Source organism: Acinonyx jubatus, chromosome C1, assembly GCF_027475565.1.
Source record: "Acinonyx jubatus isolate Ajub_Pintada_27869175 chromosome C1, VMU_Ajub_asm_v1.0, whole genome shotgun sequence".
NCBI classification, from domain to species: domain Eukaryota; kingdom Metazoa; phylum Chordata; class Mammalia; order Carnivora; family Felidae; genus Acinonyx; species Acinonyx jubatus.
In genome coordinates this window covers 161,619,589-161,635,617 of record NC_069381.1, presented here as the reverse complement: position 1 = coordinate 161,635,617, position 16,029 = coordinate 161,619,589, and the positions used below count along the sequence as shown (strand labels likewise).

At 50.9% G+C, this 16,029-nt stretch overlaps 2 protein-coding genes across 9 annotated transcripts in view; both read right to left on the bottom strand.

The window, feature by feature from the left end:
- The window catches only part of HOXD3 (homeobox D3), a 19,467-nt gene extending 13,963 nt beyond the window's left edge, over positions 1–5,504 (bottom strand). Inside the window, exon 1 of one of the 2 annotated variants that reach the window (XM_053215309.1) lies at positions 5,367–5,504. The gene's annotated coding sequence lies outside the window, so the exon portion shown is untranslated. Of the gene's footprint in view, positions 1–948; positions 1,630–5,366 lie in introns of those variants that run through there. The other variant, XM_027055437.2, reaches the window with a different exon arrangement.
- HOXD4 (homeobox D4) overlaps positions 1–16,029 on the bottom strand; it is a 26,026-nt gene extending 9,997 nt beyond the window's left edge. Inside the window, exons 1-5 of one of the 7 annotated variants that reach the window (XM_053215314.1) lie at positions 10,803–16,029; positions 10,189–10,280; positions 8,449–8,827; positions 6,348–8,208; positions 2,274–5,802 (exon numbers count right to left, since the gene is read on the bottom strand). In XM_053215314.1, coding sequence (XP_053071289.1) covers positions 5,462–5,802; positions 6,348–6,783 — 777 coding nt within the window. In that variant the 5' untranslated portion in view covers positions 6,784–8,208; positions 8,449–8,827; positions 10,189–10,280; positions 10,803–16,029 and the 3' untranslated portion in view covers positions 2,274–5,461. Of the gene's footprint in view, positions 1–2,273; positions 5,803–6,347; positions 8,209–8,448 lie in introns of those variants that run through there. The other 6 variants (XM_053215317.1, XM_053215315.1, XM_027055445.2 and 3 more) reach the window with 6 other exon arrangements.

Here is a 16,029-nt window from a genome sequence, read left to right as displayed (position 1 = left end):
AGCTGGAGGAGAATGCCCGCTGCCGCCCCGACCCAGACCCCGGCAAGCTGGGGGTGGGGTGGGGTGGCAGCGTAGTGGCTAGTGGGACCTCGAATCTCCTTGGAGTGTGGGAGAAGAAAGGCTGAAATGGGAGGCAACCGGACAGACAGCTTTTGCACCTCTCCCTGGCCTCTCTCGCACATCCCTGCCCCAGGCTCCCCTTCGCCCCAGGGTCTCCCACCCTGCCGGCAGGGACTTCTAACCCGCGCCTTTATTTTCCATCTTCCCCCAAATTAAGAATACAAAAATAAAGGGGAAGAAGGAGAAAACTCCTTGCTGGGGTGGCCGAAACAGCAGAGCTGGGGTGGGAAAGGAGGGGAGTGGGAGAAGCAACTCGGAAATCATTATCTGTTGGTTAAAACCTGCCTGGGGTAAAATTTCAACCCGATTTTATAGCCTTCTATTATGACGCAAAGAAAAATTTACGACCCTCGCTTGAAAAGAGGGCCGGGGCCTTTTCTCACCGGTTTAAGAATAGGCAGCAGATGCCGTGACAGCGACCATTGTTCCCGGTAGACACAGGCGACCGGGCAACCTCGGCCCGCGTGCGCCAGGCGCGTCCCCCAGCCGGGCGGGTTTTTTTTTTTTTTTTTTTTTTTTTAAACAACTCCTGTTGTTTCGGAGCAGCCCGCGCGCACCCTCGCCCCTCGCCCCCTCGCCCCTCGCCCACCCCCACATGCTCACACACACCCTCTCTCTCGCTCACATACACACACTCGGCCGCTCTCAGTAATTTTTCATAAGTGCAAAGCTTTGCTGAACCAAAGGTCACCATCCAAGCCACTAACAACTTCTCGCCGGCGCGCGGTTCCAAATCAGGAAGCAAAGGGAACTATTTGTCAGCGGCCCTGACAGCTAAGTTCATTAAGGATTTAAATCCGAAGAAATAAAAGTCGCCAAAATATTTACCTGCTGGCCGCGCTCCCGCGCCCGCCACTGGGGGCCGAGGGTGGAGTGCTGGGGGCGCCGCGCAGCCCCCCTCGGCGGGTGATATTCTTGGGATCCCTGCACTTTCCAAGTCGGAGAGAGCCCTTTGCGTGGCAGATTAATGACGACTCCGTGTTTCTTAAGGGACGTGCTGAATTAATTATTTCGCCAATCACGTGGTCGGGACTTGTAGAAATCTATTCTTATCATCTTCCTCGCACTTTGAAAATTCTCCGGGTTATGAAAGGCCCTCCCCCGGCTGCCGGCGAGCCCCGGCCGCCCAGCCAGGCGCGGGGGGCAGGGAGGGCTCCCCAACATGGCGGGCGGGCGGGAAGCGCCTTCTGCCGAGGGTCCCGATTTACTGTACTGTACTCAAGCGGGCTCGGCTATGGACTCGCTTCCTCCTCGTCCCTGCCCGTGATTCAATACACACAACGGTATTGATGTATTGGTGGGCACAGGAGGAGCCATTAACCAGAAGACGGGCAGAGGACAATCATAAAATGTGTCTGAATATTTAAACTTCTGTCTGCGCACTTATAAATACACATGTCCACGCGTCTGAGGCGAGCCCTTCCATATATTAAGGACACATGTCTGATTTTATGCATTCTGCTCATTTCCTGTCGCGAGCAATCCCCCCCCCCCGCCCCCAGCTATTTTGGGACTCCTGTCTTGGCCCACTCTCCAAGGCAAGGCAAAGACGAGAAAAAGCCTTTGCAGGAAAAAAAAAAAATATAGCGCACGGCACTTTTTATGGTGGGGAGTGTTTATTGTCGTCTGGAGGGCAGAGGGGGCTCTGGGGGAAGGAGGGGCAGGTGCTGGAGGCCCCAGTGGGACTAAATAGCACAAGGAAAGTAGGAGTCCAAGATTGGAGACCAGAGGGGTTTGGTCCCAGCAGCCACTGGCCAGTCTCAGCTTGGTCCAGAACCCAGCACTCTCCCAGAGTTGGGGGGCAGGGAGGTCTCTCACCCACCACAAGACAAAGAGAGATTGGAGGTGTCTGGAGCTAACCGGGGCCAACCTGGAGCCTCCTTCTAGCCTGGGAAGTTACTTATTTTTTCTTCCAAAAAATAACGCCCTGCAGCCTGAATGCAACGTTAGGCTTCCCAATGCTCACAAAACATGGTGGCCAAATTGGGACTGTGTATGTGTGGGGGAGAGGTTAATGACAGATTTGCTAACCCTTACACACTTTAACCTTCACATGTCAGGCACAATGCAGAAAATAATAAATTGTTTATATTGAATGTTAGCTTTTAGAAGACTTAATGAAGAATGCTTCTTTGGAGGCACCAAACAGGATGGAAGTTTCGCTACACCTTTTATTATTTCAAATATAGATCAATGAATTACATCAAAACTACAGGCAACAATTAGTATAAATAATACTTTAATCAGTGGCAGCAGAACATTGGTCAATTCTATTAAAAAAGCATCCTGTGTGAACAGACACCATGGGGCTGACAGACAATGTCATCTCCCAACAAAAGGCTGCAATGGACAAAGTGAGATGGGAGTCTGAGGAGCAATGTCCTCAGTAAACACTTCACTCCTCCCCAGTCACGACCCCAACACAGCTTAAAAAAAAAACAACACCAAAACAAACACTTCTGGCTCATATTTGGGGGAACAAACTGGAAACAAATGAAAGCAAATGGGCACTGAGCCTTTCCACATCTAGGTTTCTCCAGAGTGTGTTCCCAGATGGAAACTCATTTCCTTCCCTGCCCTAGGTGGTTTTGAGAAGGGGGGGGGGGGTGCTGCTGCCTCTCCCCTGCCCCACTCCTGTGGGCCCAAACGGACGCTGGGGTACGATTGGGACCACAGGGTTGAGGACTGCCCCCTGGGCCATCCAAGCTCCATTAACATTTCAAAAGACAATCCCTGGAAACTGAGAACTGAGACTTATAAACAAAGAAGTTGTTTCTCTGATTAAGTTACTTTTCAAAGTAGTGAAGCTATGTTTGAGAAGAAGGTGGGTTTTCTTCATCAAAACATGCCTCTTGGCTTTCCTCTGGGACATGGGTGAAGTCAGTGAAGCAGTTTTGGCATTTGGTCTGAAGCTGGGGTAGATAACCTGAACTTCTGGGAATGGGGAAATCTATATAATAATCTTTATAATATATATGTAGTTGGGTGTCGTGAAAATATATACTTTTCCCCCCTCCCAAGGAGAAGGTTCAATATATTCACAGATTTGGGCTTTAGGAAAGAATCTTAGCAACTTTCCAACTTGCCTCTAACGATAGCGGCTCTTTTCAAATGCTACATCCAAAGACTGCTCTCCCCATTAGAGGGGGAAAAAAAGAAGAGAAGGGTAGTTAGAGTCCAAAAGGTTAAGGGTTTAGAGGTCAGTCCTCCCGGCTGAAATACAGCTAATCGAATAGAAAATTTGTCCTCTGGATGAACCTGATTCTGTAATTTAGCCGAACTTCAGTAAAATACCTTTTCAGCTTCTCAACGTGAGGGCGTCAGAAAAAAGACGTCTTGACTATGTATGAACTCTTTGCTTTTTGTCATAGAAACAATGATGCGAATAATGCAGGAATATCCATCTTTAATATCCCGACGTGGCGATATTCAAGTATTGCCATGTGCAAGTCTGAGAGCCAGGCTCACCCCAAGGAGGAACAAAGAGCTGTCCCCAGGGTCTAATACAAAAGACCAAGGCTTGGAAGATACTTTAGAGAAGTGGAATTTCAGCCTAGGGACTCCAGTGAATACCTGCTCTCGGCTCTCAGGAGACACCAAAGAACATGCGTGCAGAAAAAGTCTTTTTTTTTCTCCCTCCACTTAAATATATTTAAAAAATTATCTCTGAACTTTATAAAGCATTCTGAAGCACTGAAAAAAAAAATAGCTCCAATTCTTAATCTCTCTTTCAAGCTCATCCTTTTTCCCTCCCCTCTTTTGTCACTTTTTGGTAGCTACAACCAGGGGTTTCTTTTTGGAGCCCACAGCTTTGGGGTTTAAACTTCCAAAGTCTGTTTCATTTGAGTATATGAACTCTGGCCATTCCCTTTGACTCTTCCCCCCCCCCCCCCCACACACCCCTTAGCCTTAAGGGTCAGCATTTTAGAAAAATGAGCCTTGAATCCTCAGGCAAGGCATAAGAAAAATGACTAAAGAACATCACTCCTCTGTTGTTTGAGAGTGATTGTTATGAAACCACTATTCTTAAGGCAAGGAGGAGGGCCTAAAACTTTTATACTTTTACAATCTCTGCTTCTAATCAATGGGTTGAGAAAAACTTCCTTACACTTGTTTAAAAAATAAAAAAACTTCAGGGAAAAAAACCCTAAGACCAACTTTTGTGGGCTTCTAGATTCAATTAGTGTTCTCTTTCTTTTTTACAGCAAGATTTCCCCACCTTCCCACTTTCTCCCCACCACACACCCCCTCTCCCATATAGGCCGTACACCAATTCCTATAAAATACTGCTACATGGGTTATTTGGAATCCAGCATTTGGAATCCAGTTGGAATAGAAAATTCAGTCACTATCTAATGACCCAGAACATAGAGGTGTTGTTTTCTTTCCCCAGAAGGAAAATGTTGGACCATTTGTTTCTTTCTCTTTTCCCTTTCCTTTAATCACCCAGAACTAGTTGTAAGCACAGTGCTGAAAAAAGCACATGTGGAAATATATTTTCAAGAACTCAACTTTGAGTGGACCCTTTGCTTCCCTCTAAAAGGGTTAAGGGCCCCCTACACACATTTCCGGGGAGTGGGGAGGGGTGGAGTTCAAAATGCCGGTTAGAGCCAGAAGTTAGTCCACACATCTCTGATTCTTCTCCCTGAAACTCAGCCCCTTTCACCTTCTTAAGATTTTTGGCATTAAGATGTCAGTTATTTCTGTCCCCCATCCCCCAACAAATAAATATTTAAGCAAATATAATCTAAACATAAAATAACCCAACCCATTTCCACTTCCTTCTTAGACTCATTTCTTTGGGCATGGGGCCACCGGGAGCAAAATATTTTTTTCACACCGGAAATTATACAGATAACCCAGAAAGTTCAGAAATCCTGGCCCAGCTTTCCTGTTTCCACTGAAAGCACCTAGCACAGGGATGGCCAACCTGCTGCCTCAACTCCCCCACTTTATTAAGCCACCAAGATCCCTGGAGGGGTGGGGTGGGGGAGGATGTTCAAATTCACACTGGGATAAAGCATCCAACCTTCATTTGCAAATCCAAAATCCAACAGCAGAGATTTTCATAAGTTTAATGACTCGCCAAGGTTTATGTTCTCAGTAGCTCCTGCCATATGATAATATACTTAGAGAATCCCGCCCCCCTCCCACCCCCATCCCGCTTCAGGGAGGGGGCTGCCCTCGGGCAGGATGCTAACCTAGTCCGAGGGCGGCCTGCGTATCCCAGGTCCACCCCACAGTACCTTAGAGCCCAGGGAGGTGACAGCAAGCCTGGCCTGCCCCCGCAGCTTCGGCTCAGCCGGGAGCGCAGGGAGGAATAGGCCCAGGGTCCCCACTTCTACAAGGTCGTCAGGTCCGTGTGGTGGTCCTTGGCCAGCTGCTGCAAATGCTGGCCTGGGGCAGCTGAGGAGGAGCAGGAGGAGGAGGAAGAGGAGGACGAGGACGAGGACCTGCCTTTGGTGTTGGGCAGCTTGTGGTCTTTTTTCCACTTCATCCTCCGGTTCTGGAACCAGATCTTGATCTGGCGCTCAGAGAGACACAGGGTGTGAGCAATTTCAATCCGACGGCGCCGGGTCAGATACCTGTTAAAATGAAATTCTTTTTCCAGTTCTAGGACTTGCTGCCGGGTGTAGGCCGTCCGAGACCGCTTGGGCTCCCCGCCAGTGTAGTTGGGGTTCACTGCGAGACAAAACAGACAGCACGGTCAGGTCAGCGCCCGGCTCCTCTTAGGGCCCTCGCCACTGCCGCTCACTTCCTGGCGTGCCCGAGGCCCGCGGCCCTCCCAGCGCACTCCCCAGCCCGCTCCCTTCCTCCCTCCCGCCCTCTCGTCCTCTGTACCCAGCGCACCCGCTCACTCCCACCCACCCACTCCCCCAGGCTCCGGGGCGGGGATCCCCTTACGTGCTCCAATCTCCCTGGCCCACCGAGAGCTCCGGAATTCCCTAGCATTTTGGAAAACCCCCCTCTCCTCCTCTACCAGGTTCCGTCCGCTCTGAAAATGGAGTCCTCCCCCACCCCACCCCCATCTCCACCCCCTTTTTCGCCCACAGCCAAGCAGCCAGCCACATGGTCCCGGCCTGCTCCCTCAGCTATAAAAATTTATGGAGAGAGTAATTGCGGCGCCCATTGAAGCCCCACAAGCCCCCACCCACTCGCACCCCCTCTCGGGGGCCCAGGCCTCCAGGCTGGGGTGGGGACTGAGAGGTCGCTGGACCATGCCTTACCCGAATTCACGTGCACCTTCTTCATCCATGGGTAGACCACCGCGGGCTGCTTGAGTGCCGTCCCGGGGGGCGGCTGCTTGGGGCCGCCCGGCTGGCTGCAGGCCCTGGCGCTGGGCAGAGGCGCGGGCGGCGGCGCCGGGGGCGCGGGGCACGGCTCTCCTGGGGCTCCGTAGTGGCCACCGGGGCCGCCGGGTTCTTGCCCGTGACCCCGAGTGGGTAGCGCCGAGCCGGGCCCGGGCCCGCCGCCTCCGAAGGTCTGCTCACCGAAGTCGGGCCGTGGGTAGAGCCCCGGGGGCTGGAAGTCTGCACCCTGCACGCCTCCGCTGTAGTAGTCGGCGCCCTGCTCGCCTAGGTAGCTGCCCTGCAAATATTCTTCGCACGGAGGGAACTTGGGGTCCACATACTTGGAGTTCACCATATACGAACTCATGGCCATTAATTTCAGAAGGTAGAAAATACTAATTTTTCTCGTGTTGTCTTTTTTTCTCCTTCCATAGGGCCCTCCTACTTGCTGTCAACTGAATAAAGTTGGCGGCCATGTGACCAAGCCAGCCAATAGCGAGGAAGCGAGTTTATCACCGGGTTGGTAAGCATCTCATAATTTTCACAAATTTAACTAAATAACATACGTGTAATCAAGTGACTCACCATGGCACATTTGAGGGCCCCCACCAGATGTTAGTGTAGTTCTCCAATTCCCCGCACCCTCATTCCTGGCAGGTAATCCCAGCTTTTGTCTGCCACTGACTTTGTTAACCTCCAGTGTCCTCTCCACTCACCCCTGCTGAAATACAGCCCCCCAAAATGGGTACAGTTCAAGGGGGAATGAAACCCCAACTCTGTCAGGCTGCAGAATGCCAAAAGGCCGGTGGGTGAGGCAGCCTCTGAGTTGGGCAGAGTACCCCAGGCAGGCAGGGCTCCCGCCCGCGGGAACGGGGACTCTGCCATACAAAGGCCGAGTCCCGGCTTTGTCTTCCTCAGGGTCACCCAAAAGTTACAACAGTCTGGCGGGCCCGAATCAAATCAGGCGATGAGTAACTGCCAAGCTTGCTGTGAGTGCCCAGGATGGAGTGCTTTTAGCCAAAGTCGGTCTTACAGGTATGGCAAGACCGCCCTCCACCCAGCTCATACAGCTGAGGGGTGGGCCTGGAAGGTGATGATGGTACCCCCACCTCACCCAGATAGGCTCCAAAGGACCCTGCACTCCCTTTTCCCACGTGGCAGTCAACGACCTGTGAGCCTCCTCACTGGACACCCTCTGACCTCACTTCATGCTCCTTGAGGGCAGAGTTGGGGCTGGGGGTACCTGGCTTTCCACCTTGCTCCCCAGTTCCCCAAAAGCTAGCCCTTTGGCCCTGCATTCATGCAACCAATTAAGGGTTTACACGGGGACCTCTGCTTAAACGTGAGGGGCTTCAGGGAAAAGGCTCCCCCTGTGTCACCAGGCTCAGTCCATCTTCCTGGAGTCTAAGGTAATAAAACAGAAAGGAAACTGACCCGCACCCGGCTGCCTCTGGCCTCAGCTTCCGACTATGGCTATTTCGGAGAAACATGAAGTTTTTGCATCGACCATATATTCCCCTAGAATCGAATCTGTGACTATGTGGATACCACACAAATTCGGTTCTACAGGGTATATATAGACAACGTTACTACCTCCGGGTTTCACCTAGAGTGGGTACCCAGACCGCTGCCAGCCCCGGCCTCTTCCTCGGAGCCATCACCGGCCCGACGCAGCCACTCGCACTTTCAGAGAGGGTTCAGGTAGCTTGAAGAGCTCGGTGACAATTTGCAGCAACGAGTTCCCCATCCTTGCACCAGGGCCAGAGTTACCGAGCAGCCAAGGAGACAGGACACTCTTCTTAAGAAAGAAAGAAAAGAAGAAAAAATAATCCATCCCAGAAATGGGGGCTTTATTACCCTCCTCTCTAGATCCACCCCCTCCCCCTTATCAAGTGGTATTTTCCAGAAAGGAGCAAATGCCCTTAGTGGCAGGAGAAAAGATGCAAGAGGAGAATATCCTCTGCCCATTCTTCTTCCCAGTGCAGGGGCAAGCCAGGTTGGCTGACAAAGCTAGTTCCCCAAGAGGTCTTGCATTTACCTTCCTGGGCCCTGTGCCGGGCTGGCCTCTCCGTCCTGAGCTGCAGACCCTGCGGCAGGCACTGCTTGCAGGCACCAAGCTGCCCTGGGCTGGGGTCGGCGTGCTAATGGTGAAGGGCAGGGCGAGGGGTCATTCGAAATCATTTACAAACATATCACAAAGTTTCATTATTTTTGCTTTGCCGACAGCAGCACACAAGAGTACAAAAGTTCATGAGTTGCACCCGCCCGCCCCAGTGCCTCAGCGCTGTCTAGGGCTCACCCCTTGGTTTAGGGCACCAAGAACACAGACTCACTCAGGGCCGGGATGGATTTCAGGGGCAGAAGGATGCCCCGGGCTCAAGTCCGGCTTTTGGATCTGTGAGCATAGGCCAGAGGTGCTAGAAAAAAATTGTTTTGATTGTTTTAATTTCCTCCTTGTGATTCAAAAATTAGTTTCAGCCTCAGCCTTCATCTGGTGGGGTAGAGCAGAGAAACGCCTTTCTGCCTCTCAGCCTGGCAAAATTGGCTGCCTGCTTCTACTCTGCACTTTGCATGCTCCCCACCCCACCCCCCATCCTTTGGTTCCAGTGCTGTGGCTATTTTGTAGGGATTTCCTGGGTGCCAATTCTAACCAGAGTCTGAGGCTGCCCCAAGCCAAATTTCCTTGTTGAAGGGGGTGGTTCCCCCCAACTTCCCTTAATGCCGAGTGCTCCCACATACCCACCTGCCTGGGGACACTGGGCCTAGGCTTTATCCAGACAAATTGGGGGAGCCTGCTGGGCCGGGTGGGGACCCGGGTGAGGGTACACATTTTCATATTTGTTAGACGCTGTGACCTGCATTTCACCTTATTGCTCCACTTGTTCAGACAGGTCAAAGCCAACGAGTTATTGATGAACAAAAGCGTTAAATATTCACCTCCCGCTCAACTGCCCATACAAATGCTTTTGATCTCTCGGGCTTTTTGTGCTGTGTTCAGCTACAGGGTGCCGAATGGGTTTGCAAGCGAAGAGCCCTGGCAGAGATAAGCACCCAGAGCAGGGGCAGCAGCAGGAAGGGGGCAAAACCGGGGTGTCCTGGGGACACCAGATTTTCCAGCCTGGAGCCCAGAGTCGGTGTCACTTAAGCCAGCCTGATTAATAGAGAGGAATTATGAACTGGGTGGTATCTCCACTCCTGGGGGTGAACACAGCCCCCGGGAACTCAACTAGGCTGCCCATCCTGGAAGGCAAAGAAACCTGGCCCAGAGCCAAGCACCAGTTTCTTCCACCCTGAAGAGAGGGTGTCTCACCAGAGAGGATGGGTGCCTGGCTCCTACCGCCTTCCTTCATCCCATCTCCCATTAAAATAAAGTCATCTCCATTTTGCAGTAAGGGAAGGGTCACTATCTTTTCCTCGGTTCTCCCGCCACTACCATCAACTTAAATGGGATAGTCTTCCTGGAGACCCCACAGGCCTCCTCAGAAATGTACCTGTCTTCCGCGGCACATGCAACTCAGAAAGATCCAAAGTTCTGAGCCCAGGACCCCAAGAATCTCTGCCCCCACCGCAACTCTACCACCACTACCACCACCAAAACCACGTTTGCTTGCAACACTAGCGGCTCTGGCGCGAAAATTCTCGAATTGCAGTTACAGAGAAACAGAAGTGAACCAGAAGCTTCGTATCTCTCCCTCCTTGCTCAGCCCGTGTCCCCAGCCCACAGCCCAAACGTCTGGAGCTGTGGCCGGGGGAGGGGCGAGGAGGGATTTCCACTTACAGCTCAGAATTCGCAGCCCTTCCTTCCCGGAAGCGGGCCAACTGCACACACCCGGAGCCGTAGAGGGTTACGTTTTTCTTGCTTTCCTTCGTCTTTTTATTAAAAACAAAAGAAGAAAAGAGAAGACTGCGCCAGGCTGGAACGGGTTAAGCTAGGCTGGGGGGGGGGGGGCGGAAGAGAATCGCATTGCTTTGGTGTTTAGCAGGTTGGTTCGAGCAGAAAGCGATGCTCGCCGCAACTTGTTAATGGAGCGGGCTGCTAATTAGCTGCAAGCTCCTAACAGAAGCATAGGCTGCTGCGGAGCTGCACCTGTGCGAGCTGGGGAGGCCCGGGGAGGCCCAGAAGGTCCAGAGAGGCCCAAGGAGACAAGGGTGAGAGCCTGCGGTGTGCTCTCTTGGATAGGTGACTGTGAACTAGGCCCCAGAAAATCCATCCAGGAGCTCAATCAACTTAGAGCCTCCAACCCCGGAGAGAGCTTCCCTTGCACCGCCAGGCCAGGGCAGTCAGGGCCCTTCTTCCACCCGCCCACTCTTCTGGCGCGGCCCTTCTGCCGACACCTCCCCAGTTATCAATACCGCCTCTTCGCATTTCGGAAGAAACGGGAAGGTACTTACAGCCGCAGCCTCTCATGGTCCCGAACCTGTTGCAATGAAAACGGGGGTCACTTAAATTCCACAGGATAATGAAGCAGAGGTAGAGGATACACAGAAAAATGACAAGGCCCAGACACCCCACCAATACCCAGACCTCCCTGCTTCGGGTGCCGCCCCCAGGAACTGCGCCAAGTTCTCCGCGGAGCGGAGCGGGAGACCGCAGTCCTCAAGGGCAGACCCGGGGAGTAGCAGAGTATGGTCCCCAACACCTCCCCCACTCCATGCACCCTTGGGCAAAACCTTACTGGTTGCTTGGCCAGACTGGGGCTGCCTGTAACAGGGTTTCCCCAGTGGGAAAACGGGAAGCGAGGAGAAAATGGGCCTTTGTGTTTTTCCTTCTGCACAATCAGCCGGGTGGGCGCAAGTCCACTGGGGAGGGGGCAGCCGCTGCATCTGTCCCCTGCCCCAGCGCCCTGTCTGCCTCGCGCTGGGAGCAATTCAACCCCTTTTGCCAGTTTCAGATTAGTTTCAAATTCCTCAGCCCCAACTAGCGCCCCCCAAACCTGTCTTCTCCTTCCCAAAGAAGGACCAGGCATGACTGGGACTTGCCTTCCCACTCCTGCTCCAATTCAAAACAAAGAGCAATTTCCAAGGGAAATGAGGATTCAAATGATAACGAAGGAGGAGGAAAATCGATGGGTTTGAAGGTAAATGGCAATGCTTTAGATTGTTATGCAGCTCTATGGACCGGGCAGTATTTTGTCAGTATTGCTTCTGGAGAGCCCACAAAGCAAAGCGGTGATCCTCACAGGGGCTGGTGTCCAGCTTTAAGTTTTCATCCCTTCTATGATGGCAGTCTTCCCTGAGAAGTCTCAGAGGCAAAGCCATCTCCATCCTTATCCTTTCTCTCTCTCTCCCTCCCCCCGCCACTCTCTCCACCTAGACTACCACAGTTTCATTCCCGTCTGAAGCAGATGCTCCATTATGAGGAAGAGAGAGACAGTAAGTCCCTTTTGTGAGGTAGGAGCCCTCAGTTCCTAACTTTCTATGTCCCGAAGGGAGGGGAAGAGCCCAGGAGTCCCATTCTATTTGTTAATTTAGGTTTAGGCTAAAATGAACAGTAATTTCGATGGGACTTCTCCTCACCCCAGGCAGAAAAGACAAGGCAGAGAAATCTCCCACCCCTGGAGTTGTCCTGGAAAAAGTAGTAAGTGACTTACTGTTTTTTTCTCCCAGTGGGCAGGGGAACTGGGAGTCAAACTGTCTCCTTCTGAGCCTGGCGCTAGCTGGAGCCTCTCACTTCCCTATCGCTGCTCCAAGAACCAAGCATCTGCACTTGTATGCTCTTAACCTAATTTATGGTGGGAATTATATTTTGGCTTGTCAACTCTCAAGCCATAAAACAAAGTTTATTGGAATCACGTGCTCGTAAATAGCCACTCAGGTCTCATCTCTGCACAACCATAAATAACCCTCGGCTTTAAACTTTTATTCACTAAATAAAGGTTCACTGAAACTGTTCTCTCACACTTAAATAGTTCCAAATATTCAGGATGCAAGGGGGGTCATATTCATATCAATACCCTGGGCTTTTCAAATAGCATCTTTTCAGAGAAGTCTCTTTAAGTTGGGAGATAGGGCTATTTCGAAAAGACTGGTTGGTGGGCATGTCTTATGATTCTTTGGCTGCATTCACTGTGAGTACCATCAGCTCCTTTATTTCAATCATTTTCTAGCTCTAGATGTGGTAAATAAAGAGGAAAATCAAAGGTTACCTCTTACTTGTTTATACCAGAAGTTATTTGAGATTTTGTTCAAACTTCAACAGAAAAAGGGTGGTGAGGGAGAGGCTGGGTGGGCTTGTGGGGGGCAGTTGGAGTTAACACTTGGATCTGTATTGTTGTGGATGGACTCAGTGAGAAAGGTGAAGGTAGCCACATGCCTAGAGGTTTCTATAATTTGCTTAGATCTGAAAGGGGAGCCTTTGCAAGTGACCAAACTGCTTAAAACAGCAAGACTTGGGGTTTGGTAAAGTGAGAAACTGGAGAATAGCCCCATCGGAATCTTTGGCAACTGAAGCTCTAAAGAAGGTTATAAAACAATAAAACAGCCCTGGTGTGAAGGGGACAGGGTGTGAGGAAGCAAATGAGGCTCTCAAGGAACCCAAGCCCAGGAAGTCAGATGTCCCTACTCCCACAGGGCTCGAGTCCCTGAGCCCAAACCTGAGCACAAAGCTACACCCCCACGCCGCCACTCCCACTGGAGGGAGAGCCTAAGAGAGGAGGAGGGAGTGCGCTTTCCTGCTGAGAAAGCCCAGAAAAGGAGCTTGGGCCTGAGCGCTGCTCTCCAGGAGGATGTGACATTCTGTGCTGGGCAAGGTGGGGGTGGGAAAGATGCCCCCAGCTCCTACCAAGGGGGGTAAATAAAACGAGAAGTGACCCCAGCACCCTTCCATAGCCCGCCAGAGTTTCCACCAAACAGTGTGAAAATACATGTGTTTTTGACTATTCTGGTTTAAAAAGCATAGGTGTTATGTGTAGGTTTGTAAAGCCCACACACATATGATTTCTAAGTCAACTTCAGTTGCAAAAGCTCTCATCAGCAAGTCCAACCAAGCCCCTGAAAGAAACCCCTCTCTACAAAGATCTCTTTGCATCCTAATTTCTACCCATTCGCTGTGTATTTCTAAACCCATTTCCTGGTTTGACTTTCATTAGCTGGAAAGCCGGAGCTGTTAGCTCCGACCTACCTACCGTAGGACATTTTTTCTCCCCCCCCTCCCCCATTAGCCACTCAGGACGACCTTTTTCTTTTACAGTTGGTAGCATCTGTCTTTAAAGTATGAGCAAAGATCGACCCTTTAAAAACTGATTTCTGATTCTGTTAGGACTAAGTGAGCAGTTTCAAAATAAGTCCCAGTTAATCCACTGTAAAAAAATAATTAGAATTTGAGAGGTTGAGAAAAGCTTTATTTCTCCTTAGGTTAATAAAACAGAATTAATCAAAGGATATATGACTTTCCAGGCAATTGTGATGAGCTTTTCATGGGGGGTGGGATATAAGGAGGAGACCAGGCTGAGGAGGTGGTTGAAACAATGCCGGGCGCCTAGTCCGGGCTCAGTAGATATTTTCTGAATGAATGGTAATGAAGGATGGTGACTGGGCTTGCAGTCTTTACTGCGGCTTACACAGGAAGATTAATAAAATGACACAGACTACTCTGTATATTTAGATAATAACAGGAAAGTAACTAGCTATGCATACAGAAAAGGAGGAAAGGAAGACATTAAGGCAGACATCTTCAATTACTTTCTAATCTTAGAGGAGCCAGGAACATGATTAAGGAGAGAGTGTCCACCTTCCTACAGTCTTTGCTTGCCCCAGGGTCCCCAGTGTCCCGGGTGTCTGTGAATGAATGAGAGAGTGGGGATGGGGAAGAACAAACTTGATCTAATAAAAAGACTGAGCATCAGGGGTAACAACATACTAACTTGGGCCAGTTTGCTGGAGTTTTCTCAAGGAGTTTCAATGGTGGTGTTGGTGCTGGTAACGGAAGAAGAGGTGGGGAAGGAGAGGTTGAAGCCTTCTTTACAACTTGTAAGGAATTAGTTTTGGGGGAAAGTGGGACTCTGGGTACTACCCCTCCCCATTTGGCTAGAAAGAGCCAGTCCTGGGAATTCCTGCCCAGAGAGCTCCCATGAGGTAGGGTCCCGTGTAGGACTCCACCAACCTAGAAGCCAGAGCAGCTTTTCCAGGAAGGAGGAGAAAGTGAAGGCGCACCAGCAGGTGTCAGCTATAGTCCAAATGTAATGAGGTCTACCCTCTGCCCACCCTAACGGTCCTTGCTATGTGGCTCCAGGAAAGAATATTCTGACATTGACTTTTAAGAGGCCTCTTGCCCAGAGGTATTGTTGAGCACTCCTCTTTTTTTTTAATGTTTATTTTTGAGTGAGCGAGCGAGCGAGAGAGAGTGTGTGTGTGTGTGTGTGTGTGTGTGTGTGTGTGTATGAGTGGGGGAGGGGCAGAGATAGAGGGGTACAGAGGATCTGAAGCGGACTCTGCACTTTCAGAACAGAGCCCAATGTGGGGCTTGAACTCATGAACCATGAGATCATGACCTGAGCCAAAGTCAGATGCTGAACTGACTGAGCCACCTAGGTGTCCTGTCTCCTCTTAAGCTAAGTGTCTGCATAACCAGGATAGGTAGGCATGGGACTTTGAATGAAATCCCTAGATGGGGGGCAGTTGGAAGAAGGAGACTACACGGGCCTGGCACTTAGGAACACAGGATGGGGGTAGGGCCAGAGAAGGGCTGAGCAGGAAGTCCCGAGCAGGAGAGAAATAATGATCCCATATTCCTGGCCCTGTATTCTATCACTGGAAGAGGAACACTTCTCCCACTACCCTCACCCCTACCCCATACAATGGAGTCTTCTCATTGGAGGTCTGGCTTGGTGTCCTCTGGGAAGAAAAGGTGACCCCAGAAGAAAACTCCAATAGTGAGAGATGGGATCCAAAAGACTGGGCCCTGAGACAGGATCTCTGATGATGGAGCCGGGAGCGACAAAGCCCCCAGTGGTCCCAAGAAAGGGAGGGTCTGGGGTGGTCACCTTAGTACTTTGAGAAACAAGAGTGGAGGTTAGATGGCACAGGGGTTGGGTGTGGCTGGGAATGCAGCACTGCCCTATGCCATGGGCCAAACCTCATCTGACGTGGTTGATAGCTAAAGAGACCATGTGTGTTTTGAGAGAAAGTCTGACCCAGATGAACTCCTGGTTAAGCCAAGAGAAGCAGTTTGGCCAATGGCTTCGGAGGCCCTGTTAGGAAAAATCTGTAAGTATAAGTCATGGAAGCCAGGACTAAGGGGGTGGAACCTGGTTACAAGGGGTGTGTGCGTGTACATGGGTTGTAGCATGAAGTAGCACTTACATAGCTCTTCTTAAAAGATATAAGGAATCTCAAAAAAATTGCAAGAGCTGATGGAAATCTGGGGGGATAAGGCCACTCCAAGATCTACCTTGGCATCGCTGTGGCCCAAGTTGGGAGCTGTGGCTCAGCCATGGCCCTGAGGCCAAGATCTTGAAACATAAGCCGATTAAGAGGGAATGGAACACTTCTGACATCCCACTGGCCATTGGCTTTTCTATCCTGCCCCAGATTTCAAGAGACTAGAAAGAAGAGACTTGCTCTGGTTGGTGTCAGTGATAGGTGGCAGTGGAGAAGGTGACTCTAGGAGCTGCATAGTGGG